The sequence below is a fragment of the Uranotaenia lowii genome, chromosome 1 (assembly GCF_029784155.1).
Source record: "Uranotaenia lowii strain MFRU-FL chromosome 1, ASM2978415v1, whole genome shotgun sequence".
Lineage (NCBI taxonomy): Eukaryota > Metazoa > Arthropoda > Insecta > Diptera > Culicidae > Uranotaenia > Uranotaenia lowii.
The window spans coordinates 38,856,967-38,873,690 of NC_073691.1; the positions used below are offsets into that span (position 1 = coordinate 38,856,967).

Sequence of the window (16,724 nt, forward strand, 5' to 3'; positions counted from 1 at the left end):
CAGTTGAATTTGGTATCCTTACGCTATCATGAAATCCAAGATAGCGGCTTCGGCTTTTCTTTTCAAACCTGTATATTATTGATCTTTGCTTGAAACCCATAAAATGGGTATAAGTTTAAAGGGCTTAACTAGAAAAAATCGAATTTCACTATCGGATGCCTTCTTGAAAACCAAGATGGCAGCTTCCGCTGTACTTTATACAGCATTTCAAATCACAGGAAATTGCATGAAACTACCACGATATGAGCATTGGGTGAAAGAGCTAAACGAGTAGAAGTTGAATTTAATTTTCTGGCGCTACCTTGAAATCCAAGATGGAAGCTTCCGCTGAACTTTCAAATGTTATGAATCACTGAAAATCGCATAAAATTTCAATGAGGTTATCGACCATTTACAGTATTTTAAAGATCAGCGGAAGCCACCGTCTTGTATGCGTCAGATAGCGCAATTCAACTTCTTCAGGTTTAGCACTTTTATCCAATACTCGAATTTTGGAAGATTAAGGCGACTTTTAGTCGTTTGCAGAATTTTAAAGTTTAGTGGGAGCCGCGTTTTTGGAATTCAAGATGGCGTTAAATAGCGAGATTCGACTTTTTCTAATTAGGGTCTTTCCCAACTAACAATATTTTGAGGGATTCATGCAATTTTCAGTCATTTACAGCATTTTGAAAAGTTTAGTGTAAGCCGCCATCTTGGATTTCAAGATAGCGTCAGAAAGCGAAATTCGGCAATTTCCAGTTTATCAATTTCACTTATATGTCGTGATTTTACGAATCTCAATTCAGAGATTCACTTAGACACGTCTGTCGCTCGTAAGAATAGATCAATGACTGACTTTGTTTTGTTTGTTTGTCAAGTGCTGCCAAAATAGCAAATGTTGTCATAGAAATTTATTTTATTTTATTCATCTACAGTGTTGCCGAATACAACTATTATTTTATTTTATTCCTAATTAAATTTGATTTATTTTCTGTATATTCTTCATCTCATTCCTACATTATATTGTGGATCTTTCATAAATGGCTTTCAGTGATTAACGTAATTTTCAAGTTCAGCGGATGTCGCTTTCTTGAATTTCAAGATGGCGTCAGACAACAAAAATCGAAACATGTTTTATAAATGCTTTATCACAACTTTGGTGATCAATATATTGCAGCATAATGATTTAATCGAAGATTAAAAAATTAATCATGAGGACGTTTCTAGAACTGGGCCAAATTTACAGATTAAAGCTTAATGAGAGTTCTGGTGATGTAAATTAGGCCGGAACAAATTTCAAATCCTTCTTTTGTCACTCGGAGTTGGAACATCGCGAGGGGGGGGGGGGGGACAATAAAAAATAATGCGAAAAACAAATAAATTGGAACAAATTGTACGAAAGCTTGTATGCAACCAAATTGCATACTATATTATTGCAAAAAACCTATAAATCAAGTATTTTTATATCGAAAAATTCAATACAAATACAAAATGTGAATTAACTTCCATCTTCCAAAATTTGGTTCTTGGTCTTGTAATCTTTCGGATATTTGAATTTTGATTTGAAATTTACTAAAAATACTTCAAACTTTATTTATTCCCCCCTTCGGGATTTTGGAAATTTCGAAGGGGGGGGGGGGGGGTGACAAAAGAAGAAATTGATATTTGTTCCAGCCTTATGAGCTTTACCACTAACCACTAACGAAGATGTGTTAACCATAATAAATCTTGAATTGTTGCTTGGGTTGTCATCCTGCATTATTAGTTTTTTTTGTTGTCATTTTTAGTCTTCTGGTTCAAGTTGTTTTAACAATAATCTCATAAACGGACGTTAATCAAAATAATGGTGTTTTCCTACGTTCTTTTGGTCTTTCTACACTACTTGTATGAGATGAAAAGCTGTTAAAGACTGTATTTATAAATAAAAATATAATGATTTGTGGAGGGGTTATCATACATTTCTAAGAAAAAAGAAATATTTCTAAACTCCCTCCAAAACGATGCTAAAATGCATAGAAACAGTAGCTTGTGACAAATCAGTTATATTCAGAAAATTTATGTTTAAAGTATTTAAATTGGTTTCAAAAATTTATCAAAACAAGGTGAAATATTTTTATCGAAGAGATACACCTTCCATTTTAATTCGAAATTAACGCGATGGATAGTTTTATTATAAAATAAACTCAAAAATGATGATAATCTACAAAAGAGTTTGAAAATTTATCATCTTTAAGTTGTTTTTTTTACCAAATTGACATGTTTATAATTTTCTGATGTCCTGAAATTCCTGTTTTAGGGAAAACTTGCAGAAAACGTCTTAAGCTCAAATCACCGAAAACAAATTTAAAATATAGATATTGTTTTGTCGAACGTTGATTCGTAATCAAGGCCGTTTTAAAGAGTGGGTTGGAGGGGGGGGGCAATGGTGCCCCCCTAAGAAAAAAACATATTTTAATATACTCCTTTAAGTTCTTTAAAGCTTGAAAGAAATAAACTAGAAAGGTGGATTTAAGTCGTGAAATATAACATGTAAGGAGGCCCCCGTTAAATAATATATTGAACAGGTTCACTTTAATTCAATTAAATTTAAGGGTTAATTTATCACACGAACACACGAAAAACACCTAAAATTTTAATTTTTTATTATCGAAACACATCTGCAGCTTAAAATTGATTTTCAATTTTCTCAAAAAGAACAAATTAAATAAAGTTAGGTGAAACAAAATAATCCTTATATGAATTTTCAATTTGTGCCAGACCTTAGTTGGGTTCATTTGCTCACTTAAGTTTGAAAACCTGTTCATGTCCGAATATATTCGATGAATCAGGATTGTTCGACCAACAATAAATTCAACATAACTTTCTCTTATCTATTAAATAAAAAACATTTTCAAGCATAATGCTTAAATATCATGTTTTTATGATGAAATATTTTCTCCACATCAAAACAAATTATGGATTCAACGGTGACTTGAATCACTTTTTCTTGTGTTTGACGGAAAAAATAACGATTTTTATCGGTTTTTAAGGAAGATTTGTAGTACAGAATAGGTATAATAAAAAATCCCTCTAATTTTCGTGAAGAGCAATCGTTTCGCAAAAAACAAAGTATTTTACCATTATTTGTGAGGCATATGCAATTAATGGATGTATTCATCTCTACTGAATTTACTGTACGACTTTATAATTAAAATTCTAGAATTATATCCGTCCAATATTCTGGTAATGCTGGGTATTATAGAAGTAAAAAGAACATGATGAAAGCGAAGAAAAACATTGAAAATCCTTTGAAATTTTAAGATTTCTCGAGCTTCAAAGGGATTGAAGTAAATCATACTAATTAATGCTCATTTTATAAGCATAAGTATGAGAATGAATATTGCAAAATAAAGTTAGCTTTTCGATCATTATTGAAATTCACGTTGGTTTAAACACTCTACCCCCTTTTATTAAAAATGTTTTCGAAATATATCTAAAATTAAAAGCAAAATTTACAGCAGTTGCTTAAATTGGTCTTATCTACAATACTAAGTTCCTCTATTGTATTTCCATTTCAGCTTCAATCTAAGATTTGAAGTTTGAATTCTGACATTTTCAGCTGCTTTAACCCAAGTTTTATACTTTTGATTCGGATTTCCTTTTATCCTAAAATTATCCTCTTCTAAGACAAATATCCTGAATTCATGTAATCATTTTCTAAATGATCTTTTTCAAATTATTTTCATCATAAAACTCTCTCATGGTTGAATTATAAGTATTATTTAGTGATTCTCTAAATATGAATACTTCCAAGGTTTTTTTTTATATCCTATCTTTTCTCATAAACATTTCTCGCGGGATATTTCATTATGTCTTATGAAACAGAAAACTGCTGCAAAAGTTTTCAAAACAATTTTTAAATTTGATTTTCAGAGATAGAATATGTTGTCCAGGGCAGGAATATTCTATATGGGGGGAAGATATTAGGACTAGTTTTTGTCAGTTTTTGTATTTTTCGTTATAAAACTATTTGTTCTTTTTCAATGTAATTTTACGACTGGATTTGAACTTTTCTTTGTTTGTTGGCTTTTCAGTCTAGGGAACATCCATAAATGACGTAGCTTTTTTCTTTGAGTTTTTATACCCCCCCTCCCCCCTCGTAGCATTTCGTCACAAAGTCATAGACCCCCCCCCTAGATAATAACGTAGCTTTAATAAACGCCCCCCCCCATTTTTTAAAATCGGGCTTTTAATTTTTACTTTTATTATCAGCATTCTGCAAGAATAATACAAAAAATAACAAAAAAAGAGAAAGAAGTTATAAATGGAATTTTAAAAAAGCATATCAGTCAGTCCAAAAAAATCAAGCTACCTTTCTACAAACAGAATAGCTAGTAAGTATTCAATCAGTTGCGTAGGTCCAAATTATCTCCATTCTGGATTCCAATGAAGTCGTTGGGCAGCTTTCCTCCATCGTCTGTGCGGCTGGAATAATTGCATATGCGATGTCAGCTGCCTCCACCCACTCTCTATCGTCCTCCGGAGTCATGACCAGCACTTCGTGTCCTCTTTTGCCTACAATTCGCTTTCGACGAATCTTTCTATCCGAGGCTGGAGCCTTGTGGATTTTGCTATGCTCCTTTTGGAGAACATTTGAAGCAAAATATAAATTGCATTTCTTGCATGTATGCTCCTTGATACGCTTGAAAACAGTCGGGCAGTAGGTGTCAAATGCTACATGTTCAGACTGGATTGAATTAGGCATCATTTAAATAGAAAATCTGCGACTGTATGCCTATGTATGGAAAACGCACAACCAAGGGGCGTGTGAAAGTGAAAATTACTCAAAACAATTTTGATTTTTTTTCGATATTTAATTAAAGCTACGTAGCTTTTCTTGAACCCCTACCCACCCTCTCGTCACACATCGTCACACAAAGTCAAACACCCCCCCTCCCCCCCAAATGCTACGTCATTTATGGATGTTCCCCTAATATAAACAAGATTGTAACAATATTGTTTACATTACGTCCGACGTTTCGGCCTTGAGTCTTGGCTTTCTTCAAAGGAAATCTATAATTTATTTTCAAAACATTTAAAATGTTTTTTACAAATTGTTTATCCTAAATGTTGTACTTACTATGTATCATACTGTACTGTACTAGGTGGTATCGTCTGTGCTTAAAAGCTTCTGGATGGGTTGACTATTTGTTTACATTTTGTTTCATACGACGTATTGAAAGCTCACGCGAGATTTGATTTCGATTCTGATTTTGTGTTTTCATATATATTTTTTGTCACATTAAGAAACACTTTTTGAAAAAAAATACTGTTTTTATTGTTCAATCTTATAAAAATCTAATTCTAAATTTTGAATTTAAAGTCGCATTACATTTTGAAATTTTTATCGCAGTACATGAAAACGTTATTTTTTGTTCAAATGAAATTGAAATAAATGTTTATATTTGAATCATGAATTATGCGATTCCTGCTTTGGCTCCGATTTAATTTGATTTGATATTTGATTTTCTCTTGTTGTTTGTTTCTTAAGTTTTGATTTGAAATAATGATTTAAGTTCGAAACTCTGAATTTAGGTTTTGAAAAAAAGCTGATTGTGTTGAATTTTACACTTGAACTCTTGTATCTCTGTCTCCATAAAATTTTAATTTTTTTTATATTTAACGATTGTTAGTCTTAAACTATTATTTCACTTCCCACTTGTTTGGAACAATTTTTCTGTACCATAGAATTTTTTATGACTATAGATTTTTTAAGTTAATTGTGAATTGAATTTTTCATCTAACAGTCCTATTCAGAGTTTTCATTTTCGATTTGTTGATTAACTCTCCCGCAATGTTTGTACGTGATTTTGTTAAAATTATTTTTTGTAGATACCAGACATAATCCCAAGTAACCAAAAATTCCATAAAACAGGCTCTTAGAAGCTTACTCAGCTTTGTTTAACGAATGAATAGCATTTTACTCAGCCTTAAATTTAAGTTCTTATCGATACTTTCAAAGCCCATAGTTGAAGCTGAGTAGAAGGCTATTCAGCCTCCACACGAGACCTCGAAAAATAAAAATTAATGAAAAAAGAATCATACTTTTCCTGGCTTTGCATTGTTATACCTATTTATTCTAATTTAATGTTGCTTTAACTGTGAATGAGTTTTATACTTACTTGAAAAATTTGCATGCTTGAAGATTTGAACCTGAACCAACGAGGTGAAAACTGAGCACGCTACCTCTGTACCATGGCTAATTCTTAGATTGCTGTTATTTTAAACATCAATATAAAAGAAACTTAGAATTATCGCTTTTTCAAAGCAGGCGATATTAGAAAATGTAAACATTCGTATTTATTCACCAAAGGATATAATTTTTTTTTCCAAAACAAACTAGGAGGAATAAAAATTATTCGTGAGTAGTTTTATTTTTTAATTTTTTTTTAATTTTTTTTCTAACTATCTATTTCCAATTTTAGTTAAAAAATGGAGAGCGCTTTCATGTGATTGCTCATCAAGGTTTTTCCCAATCATGACAATCAAGATTTGCGGAACTGTTTCAAATATAGAAAAGGAATAGAGAAAGTGAGTCAAGTTCATCCTTTTGAAGAACATATTGCTAACAGCTGCGAAAAGCTACCGTCGATACTAGCCGGTAATAAATTTGCTCTAGGTGCTGGAGGTTTTCCAGCTTCAGCTGTAATAACAACTTCGCAATCAAAAAATAAAAGAAAACGGATAGTAAACGAGGAGATGTGTTTTTTTTTTCAATTTGTTAGATATGAATATTGTGAAAATAAAATAAAAGTGAAATATATGATAGATTTAAGCCATCTATCCATTTTGATTACAACAGTGGATTTATTTGAATGTTTAATTCGTTGTTCATATTTTCGTAGCTCTGATATTTTGTTATTCACTCTTGGGCAAAATCTTAACGCTAACGTTTGCATTGAAGTTCTATAGAAGTTCCTCATGGAACCAAAAAGTTCGTATCAAGTTCTGCATGGAACCAAAAAGTTCGTAAGAAGTTCTGTATGGAACCAAAAAATTCGTTTGAAGTTCGTAACGAAGCACGATAAGCCAAATTGAATCCTGGATTTTTTAAGGTACTTGCAACGCACAAAAATGTTCTATGCTACTTGATCAGACTTTTTATGTTCGTTCCGAATCCCAAAACAAGCACTTATTTTCATTTCTCTCGAGTACCTTTTATCCAGCCATATGCGAACTTTTGATGCACAAAATTAAGTATCTATGCGACATTTGGTTCCTTGGGAATGGTTACTTAACGATAGTAAAGTGATAGTATATTGAACTCATTCCCAGCTCCTTTGTATGTTTAAAATATCTTTGGGTAGGCATATGAAAAATTGAATCATAGGGGCCCCCCAAGAAAAATAAACTACATAAATAAAGATGACGTGGTCAATAGACTGAGTCAATTTGAGGTCATTTTGGAATTTCTCAACTCTGGGGTGTAAAAAGCTTCGTCTTGGTCCAAAACTCATCCATGATTTTTTGCAAAATTTTTAAGAAACGTTTACATGAGTAAATTTGAACATTTAGGTTTGTATGGGAAAATTGAAAATATTGTACTTAAAAACCAACATCATTTTTGTTTCGTCTGTGGAACCGGGCCGGCTTTTGGTTTTTTTGCCAATTTATAAAATTACTAAAGAAAATTTTCCGCTGAATAACTTTGTCGAAGACCGTTACTTCGTATCTTATTAGACAAAAAAGTAATTAGCTGTTTAACAGGGGTATGTTTTTTCGCATTGATTATCAATAAATTCAATTGACATCACTGCTTGAGCCTCGCGAAGTGTTGCATGGAAAATAGTCACGCAATACCTCGCTAGGCACACTGCAGGGATGTCAATTGAATTTATTGTTTATCAGTGTGAAAAGACATACCCCTGGTAAACAGCTAATAACTTTTTTGTCTAATAATATACGAAGTTACGGTCTTCGACAATGTTATTCAGCGGAAAATTTGCATTATTATTAATTTGCAATTTTCCCATACAAACCTATAAGTTCAAATTTACTCATGTAAACGTTACTTTAAAATTTTGCAAAAAATCATGGATGGGTCTTGAACCAAGACGAAGCTTTTAAGACCCAAGGGTTTGAGAAATCCCAAAATGACCCCAAATCGACTCAGTCTGGTGGTCAGGCATATTTGTGCTTATGAAAAAAAAATCTAAACAACAAGCTCATATTGTGATGATATTGTTTAGAAGAAAGTAGTGTTCATAAATATTCTTTTATTTTTTCTTAGGAGTGTATTCAAAAAATGTAACCATTTGTTTTGTGAATAACTTTTGAATGCATGTATGTGAGTTGATGAAATTTTCAGCGAAGAGACCATGTAATGTGATGTTTATATATGCAAATTTTTGAGATGTTCTGTCCAGTGCACTATGGGGTTTGAGGCGGCAAAAAGTCAAAAACTGAACGTTATCGGATCGCTTTTTTATTTTTACTAGTTAATAACTTAATATTTGACTAGGATATTCCCAGTTTTTTAACTCATAATCTTGGATACTGAACACAGCACAGACATCAGACTTTGAAAAATTGGAAAATTTATATGATGAAGAAAAAAAAATTAAATCACATTTATTTCTATGAAAAAAAACTTTTTTTTCTTAAATTCAAAGTACACCATATAAACGCTTATATTAAAAGCGTTTATATGGTGTACAATTGAACCATTCAAAATTTTTACACATTTAATTGGTCTATGATAAAAATGAGTAAATAATTTTTCTTTTCAAAAGTCCAAAACTTTAAAGCCTTGCCAAAAAAATCCCTGCGTTTCCCCATACTCTTTTCCCTATCAAGATCTAGTTTTAGATCCTAAAAATACAATGAAAGAGATTCCAGGCACCTCAAAGCACCGTTTTTTGAGCTATAGTCAAATAAAGCTGAAAATATCATGCAAATGGGTAATTTTTACCCATTAATGAGTATAAATTCAACAAAGTTGATTTTGGTTTGTCAAAAAAAAAGTTTTTCATGATAGATCAATCATTTCACACATTTTCTCCTGAGTTTCATGAAATGTCCTGATGATATTTATCAGTTAATGATCAATTATTCCAAAATTCGGTTTTCAAAAGAAATTAAAATTAGGGTAAAAATGACACCAAGCATCCTACTTTAAAAGTTGTGTTTAAAATTTTTTTGTATGAATTTATTTTAAGTTAGATAAAATAGTAATTTTCATACAATTTTTTTTAAATGCAAAAATAGTCCAAAACACCCAATCATACTTTTTGCCGCCTCTTTGTATGAAACTGCCCCATAGTGCAGTGGTGCACGTGCACGTGCACCATTTATAATGCAAACTATTAACCACTTTTTTTTCCAAATCAAGGCTATTTTTGATTACGTTTTATGTTTCCCGAGGCTTGACTTTCAAAGTTATTCGAAATTTTGAATTTGGTCGAAGTTATAACAAATTTAGCCGATTGTCCTCCTTCGGCACAAAAATAACATAAATATTTGACTTTTTATCACTCCACCACCGTTTTTGCGTAATGGCACGATTCCAGATCCACCTCAAACAGACTATTATTTTTGTGGGTCCTATTGAAGTGCTTTGCAGAAAAAATGGTCGCATTTGGGAGCAGTCTCCTTTGTATATTTAGCCATTCATCGTGTCATTCGTTATGAAAAACTGAGTAATTTGCTATATCAACGGAACGTTAGTTTCCTCAAGTACTAGACAGGAAATTTTCAACTTTTACTCTTTGTTTATCTCTGGGAAATACAGGCGAGACTTTTCAACGAAAAGTTTCTGGTCAGAAACCAGACTGGTGACCGCTAAAGAGTTCGTTATGCTATCCTTTACAAAATTGTTCAAAATATCTTAATAATGACCTATATCTAAATAATGACCTAGTGCATAGGTCGGCAACCTGCGGCTCGCTAGCCGCATGCGGCTTTTTTATGTAAATCTGCGGCTCTTTACTTCACCGTGCTAATATTATATATATTTTTGAATAAAGTATTTATAAAATCATACTAAAGCGATAATTGAGTCTTATGACCTGGCACACGGATTTTCAGAAGATAGGTCCAGAAGAGAATTTTAAAATTGCATCTTCCCACAAGCAGTCAGAATATTTTGCGCACGATTTAACCACCGTATTTTGTCTATTTTACCGGTGACTAGCTTTTCTATCTTATTGAAATGAAGTCAGGCCTATTTTTAAGTCAGCTAGACAAACCAGTTAGAAAAATTTTACTTTTTTTATCGGTTCCTCTATTCATATTTTCGGATTGAGCTTTATTGAGCTCTCACTTCAAGGAATCATTAATAAACACCTTTATTCAAATTTTTGCTCACTATTGGGTCCTCTAGGACTTTAAATTTTTCCATGTGAAATTTGGTCGAATAGTTGATTCCCTGCTGTTTTTGGATCTCCCACTGAGACTTTTATGGATTTTTTCGATCATGTTCAAAAAATTTTGTCCATGAATTTTAGTATTGGATGCTATCTCGAAAACCACTTATCAGATTTTCATTAAATTTTTCTCATATACACATTACATTACTAGGTAGTTTCACTGAAAAATTTTTCAGTTTCCTTCCATGCGTCAGAAAGTTATTCACAAATCAAAGTGTCGTATTTTTTTTTATTACACCCTAAGCACTGGTAGATCATAACAACTTTTTTTTTCTAAAGCACCCACCCTAAATTCCAAAACACAACAAATCCAATCCAATTCATGGTCATTAAGCTGTCATTTTTCAAAGCCCCATCATCGTTGTCCCTCGATAGGTAGGTACCAAATCATAAATGTTGCACCCATCAATCATCGACTCCGGCCATCAATGGTTGGGAAATACTTACCGTTGCTCATCGGTCGTCGAAATCGATGCCAGCTGTGCACCGATCCCCCGACAGACCTGTTGGGCCGTCATCCAGTCCACTTCCGGGTAGGAGATGAACAGGTAACAGGACGCGTTGTAGGCCTTGAAGCGCTCATCGTAACATTCCGATATCACTAAATTGGTGGTGGTCGTGGTGGTTGTGGAGAAAAAGAAAAATGACAGAGAGGATTTTCAAATTAGTTGAAATGGTTGCTTTCCCCTGTGGGCTTTTGGGTGGTGATCCTTCAAAATTGGTCCAGAAAACAAGCTGTAATACACAGCATTAGCGCATATCAAGCGTTGTCAACAAGTACTCATCGAAGCTTTCAGGGTTTGTTTTTTCGTGCTTCGATTTCCATTGGGAGTGTTTAAGTGGGTGGCAATCCAGGAACAGGGACGTGCTTTTTTTTTTACAAAGGCCAAGGGATTTTGGTACAAATGGGATTTTTGTACAACCGCAGAGCAAATACCGTACACATCGAATGCCATTACATAACAAAACATGAAAAAAAAAAAATAAAGTGAACAACACTGCAAAATACAATCATACGAACATTGAGAGAGCAGCTTTACAATGAGATCAACAAACTATGCTTACACGATAGAGGAACTAAAGCAAAAAAAAAACATGAATGAATTTGATTGATCGACTTTCAAAGGTTACGGATTACATGATTTAGAACTTTTTTTTTTACAAAATTTTTTTTAAATGTATTTCAAATTTTGCATAAGAAAAAGTGAAAGAAAATTAACCGATGAAAGTTATTCAAAGCAGCCCACATGTAAGTTTATTATTCCAATGAGCATGTTCACAAATCCACGGGAGGCACGAATTTCCTGGGATGTGCCCACAACTAAGGGGAGGAAAATTGCCGACATGCCTTCACAATTTTACCGATTTGATTTGGTCCCGAGCTAAATGAGTCGAGGGTAAAAGAGGCCAATGCTTAATCGAGCTTGACCCAATTCCCAAAATTTGGTCCGATTGTGATACTATGTGGCACTGTTTTAAGACTAGTGCACAATTGAGTTTAATTGAATTGGTTTCCGACTGAAATTAGTATTTTTCCTTAAATTGCATCATTGAAATTAACGTTCTAAAATTCAGGAATATTATTAAATTCAGTCAGGAATAACACCACTCTTGTAATTTTCGTCGTATTTTTTTCATAATTTCTACACTTTATTCACAATGCTAAGCATACTTTTAGTTTAGGAGCAAAAACAACACAAAAAACTTCTCTTCCCCGAGATTTTACATCTTTTTTCAACGTCTTCACCATTTTTCCCGACAAGCAAAACCAGGGTAAATGTAAATCAGCCCCAAACGAGGGGAAACCCTTCTCATACTGCTAAACCAAGACACAAAAGTTCAATCATGCAAAGACAATGTTGTTGTTTTAAGGGCGGAATGGTGGAAATTCCCCGTTGGGGGCGGCGATGGTGAAAGTAGCGTATTGTCACATAAGTTTTTATTTCTTTCCTTTTGACGGATACCCACCAGTTGAGTAAATGAAGGTTGTTGAGCCCCTTTGCGTTTTTGTGGTTTTTTTTAATGAATTCTCGGGAAATCAAGCAAAAGGCACCATGACCAAGTGCCATTCAAAAAACGGAACAACTTCTATTTTTGCGCTATTTGAAATATATTAAAAAACTATATTTTTTCGATTTTAATCGTTCTTACATCTTTAACATCTAACATCTTTGCTTGTAAACGGTGGATAATGTGCAACACGAGACCCCATAGTGATCATATCACCTCTTATTCACAACTCCTATCTCTACCTCCCCGTGGTACCGGCGGGGATGCGAGTAACCTAAGCGGAGACCGGGTACCCAACCCCGGTGGATGCTTTGGTCGCATGCAGACTGAGAAGGTGGCCGCACACGTTTGTTCCCCAGGTCAGGGGCGGCGTGCAACAACAACCGAGCGTCTGTTCTCCAGGTCAGGGGCGGCTCAAGCAGCGTCTGTCTCGCAGCGAGCGACTGAATCTATGAAATGCGGCTCCCACCAGCTAAGTCCAAGATGGCAGCCCCATCGCGGGATAGGGACTTTAGGCTAACAACCTACTGCTCCTGATATCTTGTATTGTTACGGAAACTGAGAGAAGAAATAACCGATTTGGAACTTTGGCAACGACTTTTAGCATGAAAACACGGACTAGAATTGGAACTTGGAATGTTTTGACCCTTGCCCAGCCAGGTAAGCTGGCTCAACTTGCTAGAGAAGCTAGCCGCCTCAAGCTAGAGATATTGGGACTGAGCGAAGTCCGTTGGCCTAATACTGGAGAACACAAGACACAATCCGGGCAAATCCTGCTTTACTCTGGCATACGAGGAGAACATGCTACTCGGGAACGAGGAGTTGGTTTCCTGTTAAGCCCGCAGGTCCATGCGGCCCTCATAAGATGGGAACCGATAAACGAAAGAATAATCGTAGCCAGATTCAGAACACGGGTTAGAAACCTTACAATGGTCCAGTGTTATGCGCCAACTGACGTTGCCGATTTGCAGGAGAAAGAGCAGTTTTACAGTCAATTGAACAGCGTGGTTGAGAGAATCCCGAAGGATGACATTCCAATCCACTTAGGCGACTTCAACGCAAAGATTGGCTCCGATAATCAGGACTTTGAGCGCATCATGGGGCGCCATGGCCTAGGACAGATGAGCGAAAACGGAGAGCTGTTTGTTGAATTTTGTGGCAACAACAACATGGTGATCGGTGGATCGCTCTTCCCCCATCGACCAGCACATAAGGTCACTTGGGTATCCCGAGATGGCCGAACAGAAAATCAAATTGACCACATCTGCATCAGCCGAAAATGGAGCCTTCTTGATGTCCGCAACAAACGAAGCGCAGACATTGCATCTGACCATCACCTCGTCCTTGGCGAGATACGACTGAGAGTTGCGCGTGTCCAACGGCGCGAGGAGAAAGTCGGGTGTCGGTATGACGTCGGTCGGTTGGAGAATCTAGAGGTGAAAAGGGCATACGTTGAACAGCTGGAATCCCGAGCCTCGGAATTGCCGACAGACGGAACAGTCGAAGAACAGTGGTGTGGAATCAAGAATGCCTTTATCACGACGAGCCATGGTACTCTCGGTAAAGTTTGTGGAAGAAGGAGTGAATGGATGTCGGATGAAACTTGGAGGATGGTCGACGATCGGAGAAAGGCGAAAGTCGGAATTGAGCAGGCATGTACCGGGTCAGCCAAAGCAGCCGCCCGCTTACGATATGCGGAGCTGGAAAAGGCAGTTAAACGAGCTTGTAGACGAGACAAGAGAGCCTGGACAAACTCCCTAGCCGAAGAGGGAGAAAGAGCCGCCGCCAATGGAGATATCCGATTACTTTATGACATTTCTCGCCGCCTCAGTGGTGCAAGGACTAATGCAAGAATGCCGCTGAAAGACCGAGCAGGTCAGTTATTGACCGATCGAACAGATCAGCTCAAACGATGGACTGAGCACTTCGAACAACTCTTCCGAGTCACGAATAGCGATGGCCAACAGAATGCGCAGCTCGAAGCGCCAACAGTAAGTCGCATAAATGGCGTCAAATCGGAAGCACCTTCGCTGGCTGAAATAGAAGCGGCAATCAAAAACATGAAATCCAACAAAGCACCTGGGATCGATTGCACCCCTGCTGAAATGCTGAAAGCCGACCCTGCCCTGTCAGCACAAATGTTGCACCGTCTTTTCGCTGACATCTGGGATACTGCAACATTCCCAGCCGACTGGATGCAGGGTATCCTCGTAAAGGTCCCGAAGAAAGGAGACCTGACAAAGTGCGGTAACTGGCGAGGCATAACGTTGATCTGTACAACCCTCAAAGTACTCTGCAAAGTGATCCTGAACAGGATCCAGGAGAAAATCGACGCTACACTCCGACGGCAACAAGCTGGATTCCGATCCGGACGATCATGTGTGGACCACATCAGAACGCTACGAATCATACTGGAACAAATCAACGAATTCCAGGACTCTCTTCTGCTGGTTTTCGTTGATTTCGAAAAAGCATTTGACCGACTGAACCATGAAAACATCTGGGCGGCTCGAAGGCGACGAGGGATCCCAGAGAAACTAGTACATCTCATCGAAGCACAATACGAGGCATTTTTGTGCAAGGTCTTGCACGACGGTGTCTTGTCCGAACCAATCCCGGTAACTGCTGGAGTGAGACAGAGATGTATCTTATCACCACTACTTTTTCTCATCGTAATGGATGAGATTCTGACTGGATCGATCGACTGTGCACCGAACCGGGGATTGCCGTGGAATCCTTCAACAATGGAGCAATTGAACGACCTTGAGCTGGCTGACGATATTGTTTTGCTCGCCCAAACACAACCGGATATGCAGAGCAAACTCGTCGACCTCACCGAAAGTTCTAAGGCAGCAGGTCTCAAAGTCAATGTCGGAAAGACCAATTAGATGGAGATCAACACAGCAAATCCCTCCAGTTTCATGGTAGCTGGGCAACAAGTTGAGAAAGTGGAGTGCTTCCAGTATCTCGGTAGCCAGATAACGCCTGATGGTGGTTCCAGGAAAGACATCGAAACCCGGATCAGAAAGGCCCGATTTGCGTTTGCGAGTCTCCGAAACATCTGGCGGTCACGCCAGATCTCTCTACGAACAAAAATCCGAATCTTCAACTCAAACGTCAAATCCGTATTGCTGTACGGGTGCGAAACTTGGTGCACATATGCGGTAACGACGCGAAAACGGCAAGTATTTGTAAATCGCTGCCTGCGGAATATCATCCGCGCTTGGTGGCCTGGCAACGGCATCTCGAATGAGGAAGTACAACGCCGATGTCATCAGAAGGCGCTAGAAATCGAGATTCGGGAACGTAAGTAGAGATGGATTGGGCACACGCTACGAAAAGATGAAAACGAGATTTGCAGAGAGGCTCTAGATTGGAATCCAGAAGGTCATCAAAGAAGAGGCAGACTTAGAAACTCGTGGCGGCGAAGCCTAGCCGCTAAATCCGAACTGTCGACGAGAATCTTGACTGGGACCAGGTGAAGACGCTGTCTCCGGATCGTCAACAGTGGAGGTTTTTTACCACGGCCCTATGCACCGGTGGATCGGCGCGGGATCATTAAGTTAGTAAGTAAGTTGCATTTTTTTCGAATATACAGTGAGCGAAATAAGAATAGCACCACTATGTGTTTTGCTTGTTAAAATATGAATCATTGAAAATTATAAAAATTTTCTTCCACAGATTGTTCTGAATTGCTTAACGGATAAATCAAGCATAAGTTTACTTTTTTTGGACGTAGCAATTGGCGTTGAGAACCAAAAATGTGGAAAAGGGGTGCGAAATAAGAATAGAACCACTTGAGTTTTTCCAACAAAAACTAGATTAGTTTAAAAATTTACTGAGTAAAAGTGAATAATAATGCTTCTACGAGTTATTTGAATAGATAACTTCATTTTAGGAATTTTCCAGATTTCCAAAGGTTTTCAAAGGTTTTAAAATGGGGGATTTAAGAGATGCTCCTCTAGCGTTAAGGAATTAGATATTTGAGCTATAAAACTTCATCAAACTTCTTGATTTCTTCATTAGCATTGATAAGTATAATGCAAAATGATGAAACAAAGATTTGAGGCTGAGTTTGAATCCAAAAAGCAGGTTGGAATTCATAAATACTAATGTTTTTTTATAATCAAACACTATTTCTCTAGTCTTAAGTCATAGATGGCAGCACTATCTTGCCATTAAACCGAATTCATGCCCATTTTCGAATATTTGGTATTAATTAGGGAGTGCTGGACGATTTTGGTCAAGAAATAAATACATATACCGTGTGAACGCTTTGGAAATTCTAAGATCACTAAATCTAAAAAAATAGAATTGCATCAAGGTCAC

At 36.5% G+C, this 16,724-nt stretch overlaps 1 protein-coding gene across 11 annotated transcripts in view; it reads right to left on the bottom strand.

Moving 5' to 3' along the window:
- LOC129739391 (uncharacterized) overlaps positions 1-16,724 on the bottom strand; it is a 485,831-nt gene that overhangs the window by 45,946 nt on the left and 423,161 nt on the right. For all 11 annotated transcript variants that reach the window (XR_008735846.1, XR_008735845.1, XM_055730829.1 and 8 more), the window contains one exon: positions 10,833-10,986. Coding sequence is in view for 9 of the 11 variants with exons in the window: in XM_055730829.1 (XP_055586804.1) it covers positions 10,833-10,986 (154 nt within the window). In the remaining 2 variants the exon portion in view is untranslated. The remainder of the gene's footprint in view (positions 1-10,832; positions 10,987-16,724) is intronic.